Here is a 16,458-nt window from a genome sequence, read left to right as displayed (position 1 = left end):
TGAGGCTTTTGTTGTTGCTTTGTATTTTAAGCAACCAAGTGTTTGCCAGACCAAAGAGTGATGCTTCTGCGCATGTGTGAATGATGTTCTGATCATGTGTATATTTTCTACTTTATGCGTAGAGAACAGGCTACTGAGGTGAATGGTGCTTGTTTAATAAAGTTAGATCAACGTCTGCAAGATCACATATGTAGTACTCTACATAACAGAACCAGATATAACAGCATAGTATAATGTACATGGAGACAACACCGTAGGCTACTTGGAGACAACACCGTGGGCTACATGGAGACAACACCGTGAGCTACATGGAGACAACACCGTGGGCTACATGGAGACAACACCGTGGGCTACTTGGAGACAACACCGTGGGCTCCTTGGAGACAACACCGTGGGCTCCTTGGAGACAACACCGTGGGCTCCTTGGAGACAACACCGTGGGCTCCTTGGAGACAACACCGTGGGCTCCTTGGAGACAACACCGTGGGCTCCTTAGAGACAACACCGTGGGCTCCTTGGAGACAACACCGTGGGCTACTTGGAGACAACACCGTGGGCTACTTGGAGACAACACCGTGGGCTACTTGGAGACAACACCGTGGGCTACTTGGAGACAACACCGTGGGCTACTTGGAGACAACACCGTGGGCTACTTGGAGACAACACCGTGGGCTACTTGGAGACAACACCGTGGGCTACTTGGAGACAACACCGTGGGCTACTTGGAGACAACACCGTGGGCTACTTGGAGACAACACCGTGGGCTACTTGGAGACAACACCGTGGGCTACTTGGAGACAATACCGTGGGCTACTTGGAGACAATACCGTGGGCTACTTGGAGACAACACCGTGGGCTACTTGGAGACAACACCGTGGGCTACTTGGAGACAATACCGTGGGCTACTTGGAGACAATACCGTGGGCTACTTGGAGACAATACTGTGGGCTACTTGGAGACAACACTGTATAACTCAACAAGATCTAAATGCATATCAAAATAAAAATGATCATGATCCAATGGTTGGTATGCAGATGCTGCATGTTTCACTGGTAAAACTTGAAGAATGATCCTTCACGATTGAATGCGGTGGTGTTTTTGTCTTACAGTAACATTATACTATGCTGTTGTATCCAGTTCTGTTATGTAGAATACTACATTATGTGATCTGGCAGACATTGACTCAGCGTTGATCTAACTTTATTAAACAAGCACTATTCACCTGAGTAGCCTGTTCTCTACACATAAAGTAGAAAATATACTAATGCACAGAACGTCATCCGCAGAAGCTTCGGGATCATTAGTTGGCGACTAACGTTCCCGAAAAAGTCCAATCCGCAGCCACGGCCTGTTTACAAAGAATCTCACAACGCGGTCACCATGCAAACCATTCTAAGGCGTGGCATCATTCTGAGAACTCACACTGCCTACCTGCTCGACTAGTTTTGGCTTGGTGAGAGCGTGTGTGCCTGTGTGGTATAAGCCAGCCGCATTTCGTTTAGAACAGAGAAGAAGTTAAGGCTATTCTGAGGTAGTTCTCAAGGAACAGGTAAGAGTTGGACAGTCACTTCCATCAGACAGCAGTGGTTTTGTATCCGTTGTGCTGTGGCTACTGTAATTAGCGGTTAACACTGAAGAGGCCTTTCTTAAAGAGGCAATCTGCAATTACTAAATCTATTTTGGGACTTTTAAATTAAAGAATATAACTTACTGTATAAATGCCTCATGAGCTTAGTTCAACTGTCATACCCCATCAGAACCCAAAATATAAGCTTGTTTTACTCTAATGTTTGTAAACAGTGTAATTGTTAACAAACACTGTATAGCCTCAACACATGGTTAAAACTATCCTTTTGATACCATGGATGGCCAGTCCTTGCATCAACAGCTCTGTCTATGAATTTTAAAGTGGTTACAGCCACTCCCTTTATTAAAACAGTGGTGGGTTGACTGATGTGTTCTTGTTTGAACTGCAGATTGCCCCTTGAAAGGGATAGCACACTCCCAATGTAAACTGGACCTACAGGACTTCCCACTCATCTCTGTAGATTGAGACAGACATTCGACAGTCATTCTCCTTCTAACAGGTTCACCATGGAGAGAAAAAGCATATTTGATCTTGCCACCTGTTGCTTCCCCTGGCTTTGGTCTCTGCAGATCCGCCAACTCTCAACTCTATAAGTAACTTCAGGAACTTTGAATTTGGCCACAACTTCCCACGCCATGGCCTGATGCTACTCCACCATTTTGCTAACAATGTCCTCGTTGGCAAAAACAACACCAACAGCCTAATCACACCAGTCTTTGTGCCATCAAGGGGAGACTGGGGCTTCCAGTGGTACGATAACGCTAAACAGGTGCTTCCATCCCTGAAGGAACCTGCTTCCTACACGGTAGGGAATCTCAACACAGTCTCCACGAGGGCTTGGCACCTACCTCCTTACGTCACTCAAAGCTATTACCTCATGCCCTGGTCCATAGAGAACAATAGGGACAGAATCATCCTCAAAATGCAGGGGAATGTGGTGGAGGCAGTCTACATAACACAGCACTACCCACAAGACGACCCCCGCAGCAAGCAGTACGACCCTGATAACACCTTCCTCCTAAGTGTCAACCTCCTGAGAGAAATCCAGAGCCTATCTAACAACTGGGGGGACCGTGTGTCTGTGTTTCTGTATGCTGCCGTCTACAATACACACTCCAGATCCTTCTCAGAGACATACTCCATGAGGGAATTCACTAAACAGCTGTGTGGGGGTAAATGTGCAAATACTCAAAATACTCAGGTTGCTAACCACATGGAGTGTCTTGGCATCAAGCTGGAGGTGAGATCAACTGAAAACTGGAACAACGGGTACGCCAGAATTAGATGGGCAAATGTCCCAAGGAGTCTGCTGGATGTGGGGATGATGGTAGCCCTCTACGCGGACAATAAAATGACCTCTGTCACCCCCCTTGGCACGTGCAGCTACGGAAGCTTCGACGCCAATGTATACCTAAACCCCGGCCTGCAGGTCAGGCTCCTGATCAACTTGCACTCTGTCATCATGAGCAGCCCTAAGTATGATGACTCTGACCGGAAGATTCCTGTTAACATACCTCCAGTTGACTCTGATGTCAGTCTGCAGCTCTACACTAAAGATGGCCACGCCTGCGCTCGCCTGTTCATCAAGAAGACCTTCACTGATTGGAAGAACAAACTCTATTACACCTGGGTTGGATTCTACTCCTCTAACAAAATTGAACATACATTTTATTATGACACTTGGCAGTGGGCTGTTTTGTTCCCTAAACAGGTGGACAATGACACAGACCCAGATTATGATATCTACACCTACAGGTCTGACATGTCCATCTCGCCCGGGGTCGAAGCTCGATTCTTCTATAAAATAACGTTTTCTGAAAAGTATGTCCTCGAGGAACGCACTGCCCCATGGGAATCTTAATGCTGTCCAACCATCATTTTCTCTCCATTATCTCAACATTATATTATACAAGGATGATTCTCATAGAGGCAGAGATAGAAGAGGGCCAAGGTGCTATTGAACCGAACATTTCCAATGCTATGGGCGTCACACAAAGCATCTGGTTCCTCTCATTTGGATTGTAATCATATGGTTTCCATGGCAACGTAACATTTCGGAATTCTACTTTGAAAGTATTCTGACGTAAGTAGGAACTAGCGTCAAACACCTCAGACCCTGTAACCGGTCACATATATTTCAATGCATATCTGAAACGTGTCAAAACTGCACGATTCTGCACGGGATGACTGGCAGAAATTCATTCAAAGGAATACAAATATTATTTTCTACACATCAGATCATACCTGATGCGCTTCCTTGAGTTGTCCTGAACTTTCTACTTTGTTATGAAAATACAAATTATTACTCCTTTCCCATATTTAGGCTATTTTACATATTTTCTTATTAGCCTTATGAACATAGACATTTTGTTTGTATCTGTACTAGAATGGTAAAAAAAAGACATCAAATGAAACAGAAATGTCTGTAGTGGTTGATATTGCAAAGAAATATCAGATATCCCAGAATATCCACATCAGTGCATCTCTAGTTTCTGTCTTTTGTCGTGTTCTGTTGTAAAAAATGTAATAAAAATGCACTTTTATGCAGCTGTAATCAATGAATGTGAGGAATTGTCTGGCCTTAAAGAGGTTGGTAGAGGAGAGACTTACAATGATGGACAGGAGTTTCCCGTAGGTCAGGTGTGCGGGGATGTGGTCTGGCTTGGCCCTGAGCGACTCTCTGTACCAGTGGCTCGCCTCCTCCAGCCTATTCAGCCTCATGTAGGCCTCTCCTGTTAGGGGTTAAAGGTCACAGGTCATGGGCGATACGGCCTCTCCTACTGTATGGGGGGGTCAACATTCAGAGGTCAGAGGAAAGGGGTCGTAGAGAGACCCATGACTCAATGGCTTCTCTGACACTTTATAATAAGAGGAAGACTCGTATCAAAGATGTTGTATGATGGGTTCTGTGACTTTCCTTTCTATCTATCTAGTGCATTGGTCACCAACCGGTCGATCGCGATCCAAGGCATTCCTAGTCGATCACCAAACATTTCTGTACAAAACCCAATGATAAAGCCTTGCGTTCCTTTTTTTTTTATTCGTTTTTGCGCTGTTGGTGCACTTGATTCAGCAGTCCTAGCCCCGGGAAGGTAAAGTGTTCCCATTTTGAACCATTTCATGTGTGTGAATGTAGAACTCCGCCTACCCGGCAAGCCGAGAGAGCAAATCAAGTGCACCTATAGGCCTACCGTTGGCCAATCAAATACCTCAGAGTTGATACTGTGAGATTTCAAAACCATGACTAGAGAGAGAGCAAAGAGCTGCTGTTTTTATGAGTAAGTTCATGTTTGTTGTTACTCAGCACTGCCAACACTTTGTTCAACACTTTCATAAGCCATAAAATATGTTCTCCCTACTTCCACTCATGCTAAAACCAGCACTGCAGCTGCAATTAATGAGTATAGCAATTTGTTTCTATGACCTGTTGTTATTAGCTGCTTGTGTCTTTTTTAATATCGAGGTATATTTCACTTTCTCTGGTCATAGGAGTAACAACATGAATTGGTGCATGAGGCAAAAAATAATGCAGTGCGACTTAAGTTTCCCCATCAGCTGGAAGACTGTCCCCTTTTCTCAGAGGAGGAAGATAGAGCGGAGGGACAGTGAGTCGGGTGAGAGCAGACTCACCACTACCTTCCATGCAACCAAGAGAGTATTTACACAGCACAATGTAAAAACTGCTGGTTGCATGGAAGCTACCTCACCGCTGCTCTCTCCCTGCCTGTGACTTCTGATATGATGACATGCTCCAGTGCTCCCAGTGTCTGATGAATAGAGTTCTATAATAGATCTCCAACAGGTGCACGGCTGATAACAAGGCAGATGGAGCCCAACCCATTTCCAGTCCTCCATTCCTAAAAACACTCGTCATTCCACCAATAAAAAATAAATATTCCTCCGTTAAATTAAACCCCTGACCCCAATTTCAGTTGGAACGTGACCAGTTTCTCTCGGAGAATGTCTCTGTTCTCAAAGCCGTGAGAATCCCAGATCTGATCCCAGCGCAGCGGCGCCGATCCCCGTGGCCCTGATGACAGCCCCCCTCTCACCTGAACAAACACTCTCCCTCTTCTCAGGCCCCCACCACGCGTCATCCCAAGAATGTTGCCGACACGGCACAGCAATCTCAACCATGCAATCAGGAAGGGCTTCTAATAATGTAATTAGTGATAGAATAACACAACATGGGACATGACTTATTATAGCCAGCTTAGTTTGAATTCCCTTCGAATCCTGATTCACATCTACATTAGGATTGCCTGCATATTTTGGAGCTGTGGTGTTGGAATGGAATTAAACCGATGTTATCTGCTTAAAGCACATCAAATAGCTTCGTTTCATGGAGATAATATGGGGAAATCTCTTTTGGGGGGGGGGGGGGGGGGGTGGGGGGGGGGAACTGAAGACCATACGCAGGTTGTTCTACTACCACCAGAATGAGTCATTCTAAACACATATTCCTCAATTACATGAATCAAAGATGAGGAGAATAATCATATGTGATAGGTAGGAATTAAGAAGGATATTTGGATGATTAAAGTCGTCTCCCTGTGCCAAGTCTTCCTCGTCATGCGTCAAAGTTGTTGCCACTACCCAGCTTTTCACCTTCAGCAATTGGCTAAGTCAAAAGCCTGACATGGCTCCAGATAGACTGTCAAACTAAATCTACCTCAGCGGACAAATTAGTTTGCTTCCCCATGAACAGAATACCAGAGATACCTGTCAACTCCATTTCAATTCCTGACTGTCAGCCCTGCAGAACACTGTGCTAGACAGGGATCTAGGGTAGAGTGGAGAGCAATCTCAGGTAGAGTGATGGTGGAGTGGAGAGTGATCTAGGGTAGAGTGGAGAGTGATCTAGGGTAGAGTGGAGAGTGATCTAGGGTAGAGTGATGGTGCAGTGGAGTGATCTTGGGTAGAGTGATGGTAGAGTGATGAGTGATCTAGGGTGGAGTGATGGTAGCGTGGAGAGCGATCTAGGGTAGAGTGGAGAGTGATCCAGGGTAGAGTGATGGTAGAGTGGAGAGCGATCTAGGGTAGAGTGGAGAGTGATCCAGGGTAGAGTGATGGTAGAGTGGAGAGTGATCTAGGGTAGAGTGATAGTAGAGTGGAGAGTGATCCAGGGTAGAGTGTTGGTAGAGTGGAGAGTGATCTAGGGTAGAGTGATGGTAGAGTGGAGAGTGATCTAGGGTAGAGTGATGGTAGAGTGGAGAGTGATCTAGGGTAGAGTGATGGTAGAGTGGAGAGTGATCTAGGGTAGAGTGATGGTAGAGTGGAGAGTGATCTAGGGTAGAGTGGAGAGCGATCTAGGGTAGAGTGATGGTAGAGTGGAGAGCGATCTAGGGTAGAGTGGAGAGTGATCTAGGGTAGAGTGATGGTAGAGTGGAGAGCGATCTAGGGTAGAGTGGAGAGTGATCCAGGGTAGAGTGTTGGTAGAGTGGAGAGTGATCTAGGGTAGAGTGATGGTAGAGTGGAGAGTGATCCAGGGTAGAGTGATGGTAGAGTGGAGAGTGATCTAGGGTAGAGTGATGGTAGAGTGGAGAGTGATCCAGGGTAGAGTGATGGTAGAGTGGAGAGTGATCCAGGGTAGAGTGATGGTAGAGTGGAGAGGGATCTAGGGTAGAGTGATATGGTGAGCTGGGGTAGGAAACAGAAACAGTCTCCCGGACATGGGTTGGTCCTGGTTTTGATCCTGGGAAACACTTTCACTGGTTGAGCTTGGTCTGTGCTTAAACATGTCAACCTTTAGAAAATGCTCACCTTTCCTCCTTCATTCCCTTTCACCAGATTCTAGGATGTTAACAATACAGTACATGATGATATATGACCCTCAAACTAAACCCGGGACCCCATTTTTTCATTGTTCCCTTCTAATCAGGGACTGATTTATACATGGGACACCAGGTGTGTGCAATTCATTTTGGGGAAAGACAGAAAATCAGCAGGCTGTGGACCTCGTAGGGTAAGAGTCGGGTAACCCTGATGTATGAGAATGTATGAACTGTATTTGTTTTGTAAAGTGCCGTGTTTATTGAACTTGGTGAGTAGAGATGGGGGAAAAATCCCCCCAAAATATTAGTGAAAAAATAAATGTTCTCCTGCTATTACTCACCCATCATGTTGTAGAGACTCTGAGGTGCAAACTGCTTCGGCATTTTCTGCACCGCTTCTTTATAGACAGACAGAGCCTCCTGTCATAGAGGGGGGAGGGCAGTTAGTCACAATGTGTTTCATCAGTGTGTCACCATCCACAAAGCCTCTTCCTCACTGTCTAATGGAAAGGGCTTCAGGAAGATGAGTCTAGTCAGCTCTGTCATTTTGTCATAGATGAAGAGTTAGTTAATTTGAGCAGTAACTGAGCTCATATAAAGCCAAGGCCGGAAGCTTAAGCTAGTTTTCAGAAACTCAAGAGCTTAAGTACACTATCACAGTATGCTATCAAACTACATTTGCTGTATACATCTTATCCATTGTATTTATATGTTTCTGTCATGGCTCCACTGTACTGTGGTGGAGTGCACCTCCATACATTATATTTCTATGTTTCTGCCATGACTCCACTGTACTGTGGTGTAGTGCACCTCTATACATTCTATACATTGGATTTATATGTTTCTGCCATGGCTCCACTGTACTGTACTGTAGTGCACCTCCATACATTCTATTTCTATGTTTCTGCCACGGCTCCACTGTACTGTACTGTAGTGCACCTCCATACATTCTATTTATATGTTTCTGCCATGGCTCCACTGCACTGTACTGTACTGTAGTGCACCTCCATACATTCTATTTATATGTTTCTGCCATGGCTCCACTGTACTGTAGTGCACCTCCATACATTCTATTTATATGTTTCTGCCATGGCTCCACTGTACTGTAGTGCACCTCCATACATTATATTTCTATGTTTCTGCCATGGCTCCACTGTACTGTAGTGCACCTCCATACATTATATTTATATGTTTCTGCCATGGCTCCACTGTACTGTAGTGCACCTCCATACATTCTATTTCTATGTTTCTGCCATGGCTCCACTGTACTGTAGTGCACCTCCATACATTCTATTTATATGTTTCTGCCATGGCTCCACTGTACTGTAGTGCACCTCCATACATTCTATTTATATGTTTCTGCCATGGCTCCACTGTACTGTAGTGCACCTCCATACATTCTATTTATATGTTTCTCCCATGGCTCCACTGTACAGTAGTGTAGTGCACCTCCATACATTCTATTTATATGTTTCTGCCATGGCTCCACTGTACTGTAGTGCACCTCCATACATTCCATACATTCTATTTATATGTTTCTGCCATGGCTCCACTGTACAGTAGTGTAGTGCACCTCCATACATTCTATTTCTATGTTTCTGCCATGGCTCCACTGTACAGTAGTGTAGTGCACCTCTATACATGCTATTCATTTTATTTCTACATCTCGGCCATTGCACTGGTTCTAATGTACTGTATTGAAGTGTACTTTTATAGATTCTATCCATTGCATTTCTACGTCTCAGCCACTGCCCTGTCTCCACTGTAGTGTAGAGTACAGGGCAGTGTAGTATCATACCTCCTGCAGGCCCTGCTCGTGGAGCAGCTTGCCCAAGTTGTACAGGCAGCTGGTGACGGAGCTCTTGTGGGCATGGGGGTCCTTCAGGTTCTCGTCTGGGATCTCAGCGCAGGTTACAAAGGTCCTCTTGGCCTCCTCCAGACCGCCCTGGTTCATCAGGATGATGCCTGTGTTCAAGTAGGCCGCTGTGGGGTGACGAGAGGGGGCAGAGGAGGAGGAACAGAGGGAGAAGACGGGGTGGAGGAGGGGGAAAGGGAGGACAGAGGAAGAGGAATGAGGGAGAGAGAAGGTAGAGGATTAGAAATGGGGGAAGAGAGGGGGCAGAGGTGGAGGATTAGAGCAGGAAGAGAGGGGGGTAGAAATGGAGAAACAGAGGGGATAGATAGAAGCAGGGAAAAGGTTTAGGGACAAGAAAACGAATCACATTTTATTTGTCACATGCGTTGAATACAACAGGTGTAGACTTTACAGTGAAATGCTTACTTACTGTCACGTTGGTATAAAGGGTAGGGAGACAGGCGCAGGAATGCGTAATAGGGTTTTTTATTTCCCAAATTACAGCGTGCCGTGTAAAGGCACAGGGACGAACACCAAATAAACACATATACAAAACACAGGGTAGAAACCCAAACAAAAGAGCGAGGGGTACCTCGAATAAATATACAATCGCACAATGATACCACACGGGACGAGACCCATAATCATCTGCACAATATATGTGCCACGAAAGCCAAAACAACACAGCACAGGTATTCAAACGACCAACGGACTTTGGAACAATAATCAACCAGACAATGGTGAACAAAGGGCACACTTATACAATTACTAATCAATGGGAATAGGGACCAGGTGTGCGTAATGACAGTTCCGGAGGGATCCGTGACAGTTTGTGTGTGTGTGTTGGAGTGTCAGTGTAGTGTGTGTGAGTGTGTGAGTAGAGTCCAGAGAGGTTGAAAGAGAGGTTGATGGGAAAAACTGAGGAATTAACAAGTAACTCATGCAACCCAAATCCCCTGCTTTCCCCGTCCTCTGCTAGAGTCTGATACAGTAAAATATGTCTACACATTACATACGCGAGCAGTCAAGAGTGAGATTGACTTCCATTAGACTGTTGGCTGAAACGGTCCGATAGACCTCTGAAATGGGCCAGACATGACAACTAACTCAGCATTAACACTGGGCCGTGATGAAAACCTGAATGTAACATTCAATTCATGTAATTGAATTAAACAATGTTAGAGACAACCCATTAGGCAGGTCCCGTATCAGCTCCTTTCATCTCCACCGGCCGGGCCCCGATCACAATCACTTCAGCCCCGCAATACGCCATTTTAGGAAATGGTCTCTTAGCAATACTTACACGCCAGAGTTGGCCTGCTCCCAATGGCCAGCTTATAGTAATGCAGTGCCTCTGAGGACCTGTGGTTCTCTTGAAGCAGCAAACCCCTGGTGGAAAGAAGACAGGTCCAGAATTATGGTAGAATGAAGCAGAGGAAAGAGAGGTCTACAGGGCAATCAGGGAAACCATGTGGCAACTCTGACTGTTTGGGTTTTTTAAATCTAATTGCAGCATAACATTAGACAGTGTTTAGTGACACTCGGTTTATTCGGTTTATTTGTTAACCATCAGTAATCTCAGAGCGACACCTTCATTAAAGGTGTGTCATGTAAACACAGAAATGTGTTTGTTGACAAAGGTGACTTCCTGTTTCTTGACAGGGGGACAGGGAGTAGAGAGAGGGGAAGAAAACACTGTCAGGTGAGCGGGAATGTGGGCCGGTTATGAGGCTTGGCACCTTTGACACTCGGAGGGTAAATGTGGGTATTAGAACTGCCTTCATGTTTCCCAGAGCCCCGCAAATCATGATTCATGAAATCACTGTCAAGGGGAACAGGATCCCATCTAGGGATAAAACAACCCATTTCCTCTCTCTCTCTCTAGCGCTCTCTCTCTCTCTCTCTCTCTCTCTCTCTCTCTCTCTAGCGCTCTCTCTCTCTCTCTCTCTCTCTCGCTCTCTCTCTCTAGCGCTCTCTCTCTCTCTTTCTCTCTCTCTCTCTAGCGCTCTCTCTCTCTCTCTCTCTCTCTCTCGCTCTCTCTCTCTCTCTCGCTCTCTCTCTCTCTCTCTCTCTCTCTCTCTGCCCCTAGCCTCTCCCCCTCTCCCTCTATCCCCTGTTATTCTCCCTGTCTGTCTAAGCAGTATTGATGGATGGCAGCTTTCATGGCCCTTCATCCTTGTTGAGGTAGTGGAGAGATGCAGAGATGACACATCTCACACTCACAGATTATACAACATGTCAGCCATGTTTCCCCGGTAATACAGGGCATTCCGGTACGCCCTCTCCGCCTCTGCCATCTTGCCCTGGTTCTTCAGGACGTTTCCCAAGTTGCCCCATGCTAACAAAGAGAGACAGGTGTCTGTCAAGTGTATACAGGTATTATGTAATGGAAAGATCTTGAGTTTTGCATTTATGAGGAAAGATTACAAATAATTTATGACATATTCTTTATTCTTTATGGGCCAGTTTGTCAGCCATAGAATAAGCCTAGTCCTGGACCTAGAATAATATAGAACTGAAAAATGTTTTAATCTACATGAGAGTGATGTAATTCTCAGGCCTAACTTTATCACAGTGGGACTAAAGTACCAAACCAAAGGCCCATATTCCAGAATGTGTTGGTTAGTCAACAGTCTCCTCCACACTACCTTTAGCGGGGTTAACACTGATCCCTGACTTGTAGAGCATCTCCTCGTTGCTCCAGTCCCTGTTCCTCAGCACCGTCTTGATGCCGTACAGCAGCACCAGGCCCGCGCACAGACCCAGCAGCACGACCCTGGGGCCCCTGGTTCTCAGCCTGACGTACAGGGCCCGGATCCCCACCGCCACCAGCAGACAGAAGCCCATGCTGGGTATGTACAGCAGCCGCTCGGCCACCACAAAGCCCACATAGAAGAAGAGGTTTGTGGCCGGGAGGAAGGGCAGCGAGAGTAGGCCCAGGGAGAAGACCACCACGTTCTCCGTGGAGGGGAGGGTGGCAAGGGAGGGGAGGGAGGGGTGGGTGGTCCGAGGGGAACATTGGTAGGTTTTGGTGAACCCATTCCCGTTGAGGGTGGTTTTCCCATTGGTCTTTGGAGAGCCCTGCTCTGAGTTTATGTTGTGGTTGTTGTGGTTGCCGTCTGGAGGATGGTAGCTGTGCCCATTGGTGAGGGCCTTCCCGTTCGCCAAGTGAGCTTTCCCATTGGTCTCCTTGGCCTTGGAGTCGGGGCTGCTACTGCTACGGAGGCCATACCAGGCCAGGAGAGTAAATCCAGCATAGAAGGCCACGGTGTGAAGGTTCCTCCAATCAGAAAAGGTCTTGATTAGCGGTAGAGCGTCCATGGACCAATCGAAGCTGAGCTGGACAGGGCATAGGAGGAGCCAGGCGTTGGCGGCGGGCAGGTAGAGGAAGGTCAGTGTTCGTGTGAGAAGGTGTGGCGAGTCGGCCGCCGGGTTGTCTGAGTTGGAGAAGTTGGGGGGCTTGTTACCCATCCAGTAGAGACGAGCAGCCAGGAGAAGCACGCCCCAGGAGGCCAACACACTCAGACTCAGCAGTACAGTGGTGTTCCTCTTCTGTAGGAGAGAGAAAACATTATAGGAATGTTATGGGAACTACCCTGGGACTTCTGTGAAACGTTCAGGGAACTTTTAGAAAACTTTAGCATTCTGAAAACGTTCCTGCTCGCATTCTGGGAATGCATTGGTAACTAGAAATAGTTTGTTGGCTGATACTAAGTCACATCTATTAGACTAAGTAGTAGATATTTTCTTTAACACAGAAGCATTTGGTTTTGGTTTATTTGGTGTGTATTCATATACATCAGTGCGAAATTTAGAATTTTGATTTCACATCACGAGGAATTTCTAGAATAGAACTGTTTAGAAATGAGGAATGAAATGGAAGGAATGTTTTTGCAAAAGCTGCCCAGGGCTCAAGCCGTGTTCATGCGCAATTGACACAGCCAAGCACTCTGTGTATTATTGGCAAGTCCTCTGAAAAAAAGTATCTACAACGGACAGAAATAATATGGCTCTGTTGCTACACAAACACAGAAAGCATTTTTTGAGAAATTAAGCATTGATAGCACTGAGAGACTAAATGGGGGATATTAACACTTCACATTCATCAGAAAACATACTTGTGGGAATCTTTATCAAATGACCCTCCATGTTGGTGTCGACCTCTATTCATATGTTTCAGTTTGATTTAATAGAATAATGCCCTAAAGGACAAGGATTCTTCTCATTTGACGGTGGGATGAGAAATACTGGTAGGCTAGGCCAATTCCAGGTGAACATATGCTATTACTGCCCAATAAAGTAGCTGTGAAACTCAATGTAAATGTATGCTAAGCTCATACCTACATTAATTACAGTTAGGCCTATGTACATTAAAATATACATTTAAATTAATTCCCTTTAATTTAACCATGCGTTTCCTGGTTAAATCAAGGTTAAATAAAAATTGACCTCTAAAATGTTGGAGCACTGGTGCCAGTGGAGTTTTTAAACAGTTTCCTTTGCCCCAATAAAGACATGTCAAATAAACAGAGCACCTACTATACATGACCAATAGACCAGGACACTGGACCCTTCTACCAACTGCATACGATGACATCACGGCTACACTGTGTTTCTCTCATTCTTGTTCCGTTCATCCATCTTCCTGCAAAGTAATGCCTCTAAATTTGATATAGAACAGATCCGTCCATGTATTGTAGCATGGTGTCTTGTATGCCCAAATAGGCTATGTGTTTAGACTAGCTAAGTCCCTTGAGTGCAATTTGACTGCACAACTCAGGCCTAGGGTGGGTTCTGAAATGGCACCCTAATCCATACATAGTGAAGGGAATAGGGTGCCATGTCAGATGCTGCCCTTGTGTATGCTGGGAGAAGTAGAGTGGGGAGGGCCTGTTTCAGATTGTTGGCCCATTTCAGTAGAGTGGAGAGTGATGTTTAATCAGCTCAGAGCTCACTGTGTCGCTATGTAGATTCTGTTTACAGCTATAAGAGGATTAATGCCGTAGCATGATCAGCGTCAGGTTCCTTATTAAACACCTTCCACTGGCCTGTCATCACGTTCAGCTTTCAGCTCCATCAGGGACGTTACTGTAGTTAGACTTCATTACAACTGCCAAATGTTACTAACCCATCCCCTCATGAACTTCTCAGAGGGAAATGGACTTTAAGAGAGATTGTTTGCTATTTTTACAGTTCCTAATGGCTTTATGAATACATATCTGGCATAGGAATTAAGACCTTTTTTGGCATGTTAGGCTCATAAAAATCTGGGAATTTTATTTTTTGATGAATAGATTAGAGCACTACTCGAATCAAAAAAGGCTGAAACAGAAAGCAGCCAGGGGACAACTGTATGATAAGTAGAGCTCAAATATCATTTCACTTTGTTTTACAGGGTCACACTCCTGGGCCCATATTCAGAGTAGGAGTGCTGATCTGGTTTAGTAAGAGTGCTGATCAGTCTTTTATATCATAATGAATATGATTATATGGACACGGAGGAACCTGATCCTAGATCAGCACTCTGACTCATACCTTGTGAATACGGGCCCTGTCCTCTGGACAGGTCAGCAAAACTTTAAAGTCTAGAGTTACCGTTGCTATGGTTACGGAAGGTTGTCCGGTCACGTCCTTGACCCCCCCACCCCCGCCCGATTCTGGCTAATTAAATCACATCTGTCTAGGCTTAGGGGTCACCGCAGTCCGGAAGAGAGAGGCTGCAGCTGTGAAAGGAATGTATTGACACATATACCAGTTGAACAGAACATATTGCTCTCTCTCAGGAGAAAGTTGGGGAAACACTTTACTTCAAGCCTGCAGGTATAACGCATTATGATGCAGTTTGAATGCATTATAACACTTGTCATAAGCATGTATGGCCCCCTTATGATGTATTGTGATCTCATAATCCAGTTTATCATCATCCGTTGGTCTGATGGTCTAAAGAAGAAATGTAATTAATTTGGAGGAATCTGTATGGACGCTTTTTAAAATATTTATCGGCCAGGCCGACGGCATGAGGCTTCCTACTGTCCAGACAGAGACCAGGGAGTTTTCTCTTCTCCCTACTGTACAGTACATACAGAGAGTGTGGCTTCCATCCACACACCGGCCTCCAGTGAACTCTGGCTGAATCTGTGGGGGTGGCATGACAGCCGTGTGTGTGTGTGTGTGTGTGTGTGTGTGTGTGTGTGTGTGTGTGTGTGTGTGTGTGTGTGTGTGTGTGTGTGTGTGTGTGTGTGTGTGTGTGTGTGTGTGTGTGTGTGTGTCTGTGTGTGTAAGTGTTTTCATCACAATCTCACCAGGCCATTGAACATTTCAGGCTGTTTCGCAATTACAGACCAAATGTACTCCCTACTTTAAATTAGGTTACAAAGTAAATATTAAATAATCTCTGAGCACTACAGAGATGAGTAGACTGAGTAAGAGTGTTATCCCCAGCATGACATAGGCAGCCAGGCAGCTGCACAGCCTAGGTGTCTAGTTCTCACCCTCTTTTCACACTCCTAAACCGCACCGAGTCATGGCGAGGCGAGTCATGCCGAGCCGAGCCATGCCGAGCTGAGCTGTACTGCACTGGCCTGGTCACGCATCTACTATAGTTACGGTTGTCACGCTGCAAAGGTCAATGTGAACAGAAAGGATCAGAGCCAGCACAGTATGGCTCCGGTTGGCACGGCAGTATGAAAATGGTTCGTCTCATTGCCAAAGAATGATGTCGTACAGTTTAAACCTGATGGATTATTTCTCAAACAATGTCATTGTGCTCCTAACTGTAAACAGAGAAAATCCTCTTTAAAAGTGTCAGTAGCCTACAGTTCAGCTGGAAGTAATGTACATTCAGGATATCAAATCAAATATATTCATAAGCACATAAACATAGCCCCAGTTAACTCTCAAAAGAGAGCTCAGAGAGAAACTATTTTCAAATAGGCCTGCTCAGCGAAGGTTATGACCATACTAGTGCGTACGAGTTTTTGAAACCTGCATCTCCAATTACCCTTAAATTAGGACTAAGGAGTTTATTAGGATTGACTTGTCCTGGACAATAGACATGCTTCATTTGTTGGGCCTTCACTTCAGAACTGAGAGTGTGAGACAATTTCATCTCTCTGAGGAGGAGAAGATTTCCTTTGAGATGAGGTACATGTGACTGTGAGATAAACCAATTACAGAAAATCTGTGTTTTCATTCTTCTCTTTCTGTAGAAAGATATCAAATATGACCGGGGAGATTTAAAG

At 45.4% G+C, this 16,458-nt stretch overlaps 1 protein-coding gene across 1 annotated transcript in view; it reads right to left on the bottom strand.

The window, feature by feature from the left end:
• The window catches only part of LOC120042149 (protein O-mannosyl-transferase TMTC2-like), a 79,328-nt gene that overhangs the window by 10,493 nt on the left and 52,377 nt on the right, over positions 1 to 16,458 (bottom strand). Inside the window, exons 3-8 of the mRNA XM_038987005.1 lie at positions 11,866 to 12,769; positions 11,441 to 11,555; positions 10,521 to 10,606; positions 9,161 to 9,345; positions 7,704 to 7,782; positions 4,199 to 4,320 (exon numbers count right to left, since the gene is read on the bottom strand). Of these exons, the coding sequence (XP_038842933.1) occupies positions 4,199 to 4,320; positions 7,704 to 7,782; positions 9,161 to 9,345; positions 10,521 to 10,606; positions 11,441 to 11,555; positions 11,866 to 12,769 (1,491 nt within the window). The remainder of the gene's footprint in view (positions 1 to 4,198; positions 4,321 to 7,703; positions 7,783 to 9,160; positions 9,346 to 10,520; positions 10,607 to 11,440; positions 11,556 to 11,865; positions 12,770 to 16,458) is intronic.

This window comes from Salvelinus namaycush, unplaced genomic scaffold, assembly GCF_016432855.1.
Source record: "Salvelinus namaycush isolate Seneca unplaced genomic scaffold, SaNama_1.0 Scaffold620, whole genome shotgun sequence".
Taxonomy (NCBI): domain Eukaryota; kingdom Metazoa; phylum Chordata; class Actinopteri; order Salmoniformes; family Salmonidae; genus Salvelinus; species Salvelinus namaycush.
This window is presented reverse-complemented; position numbering and strand designations above follow the sequence as displayed.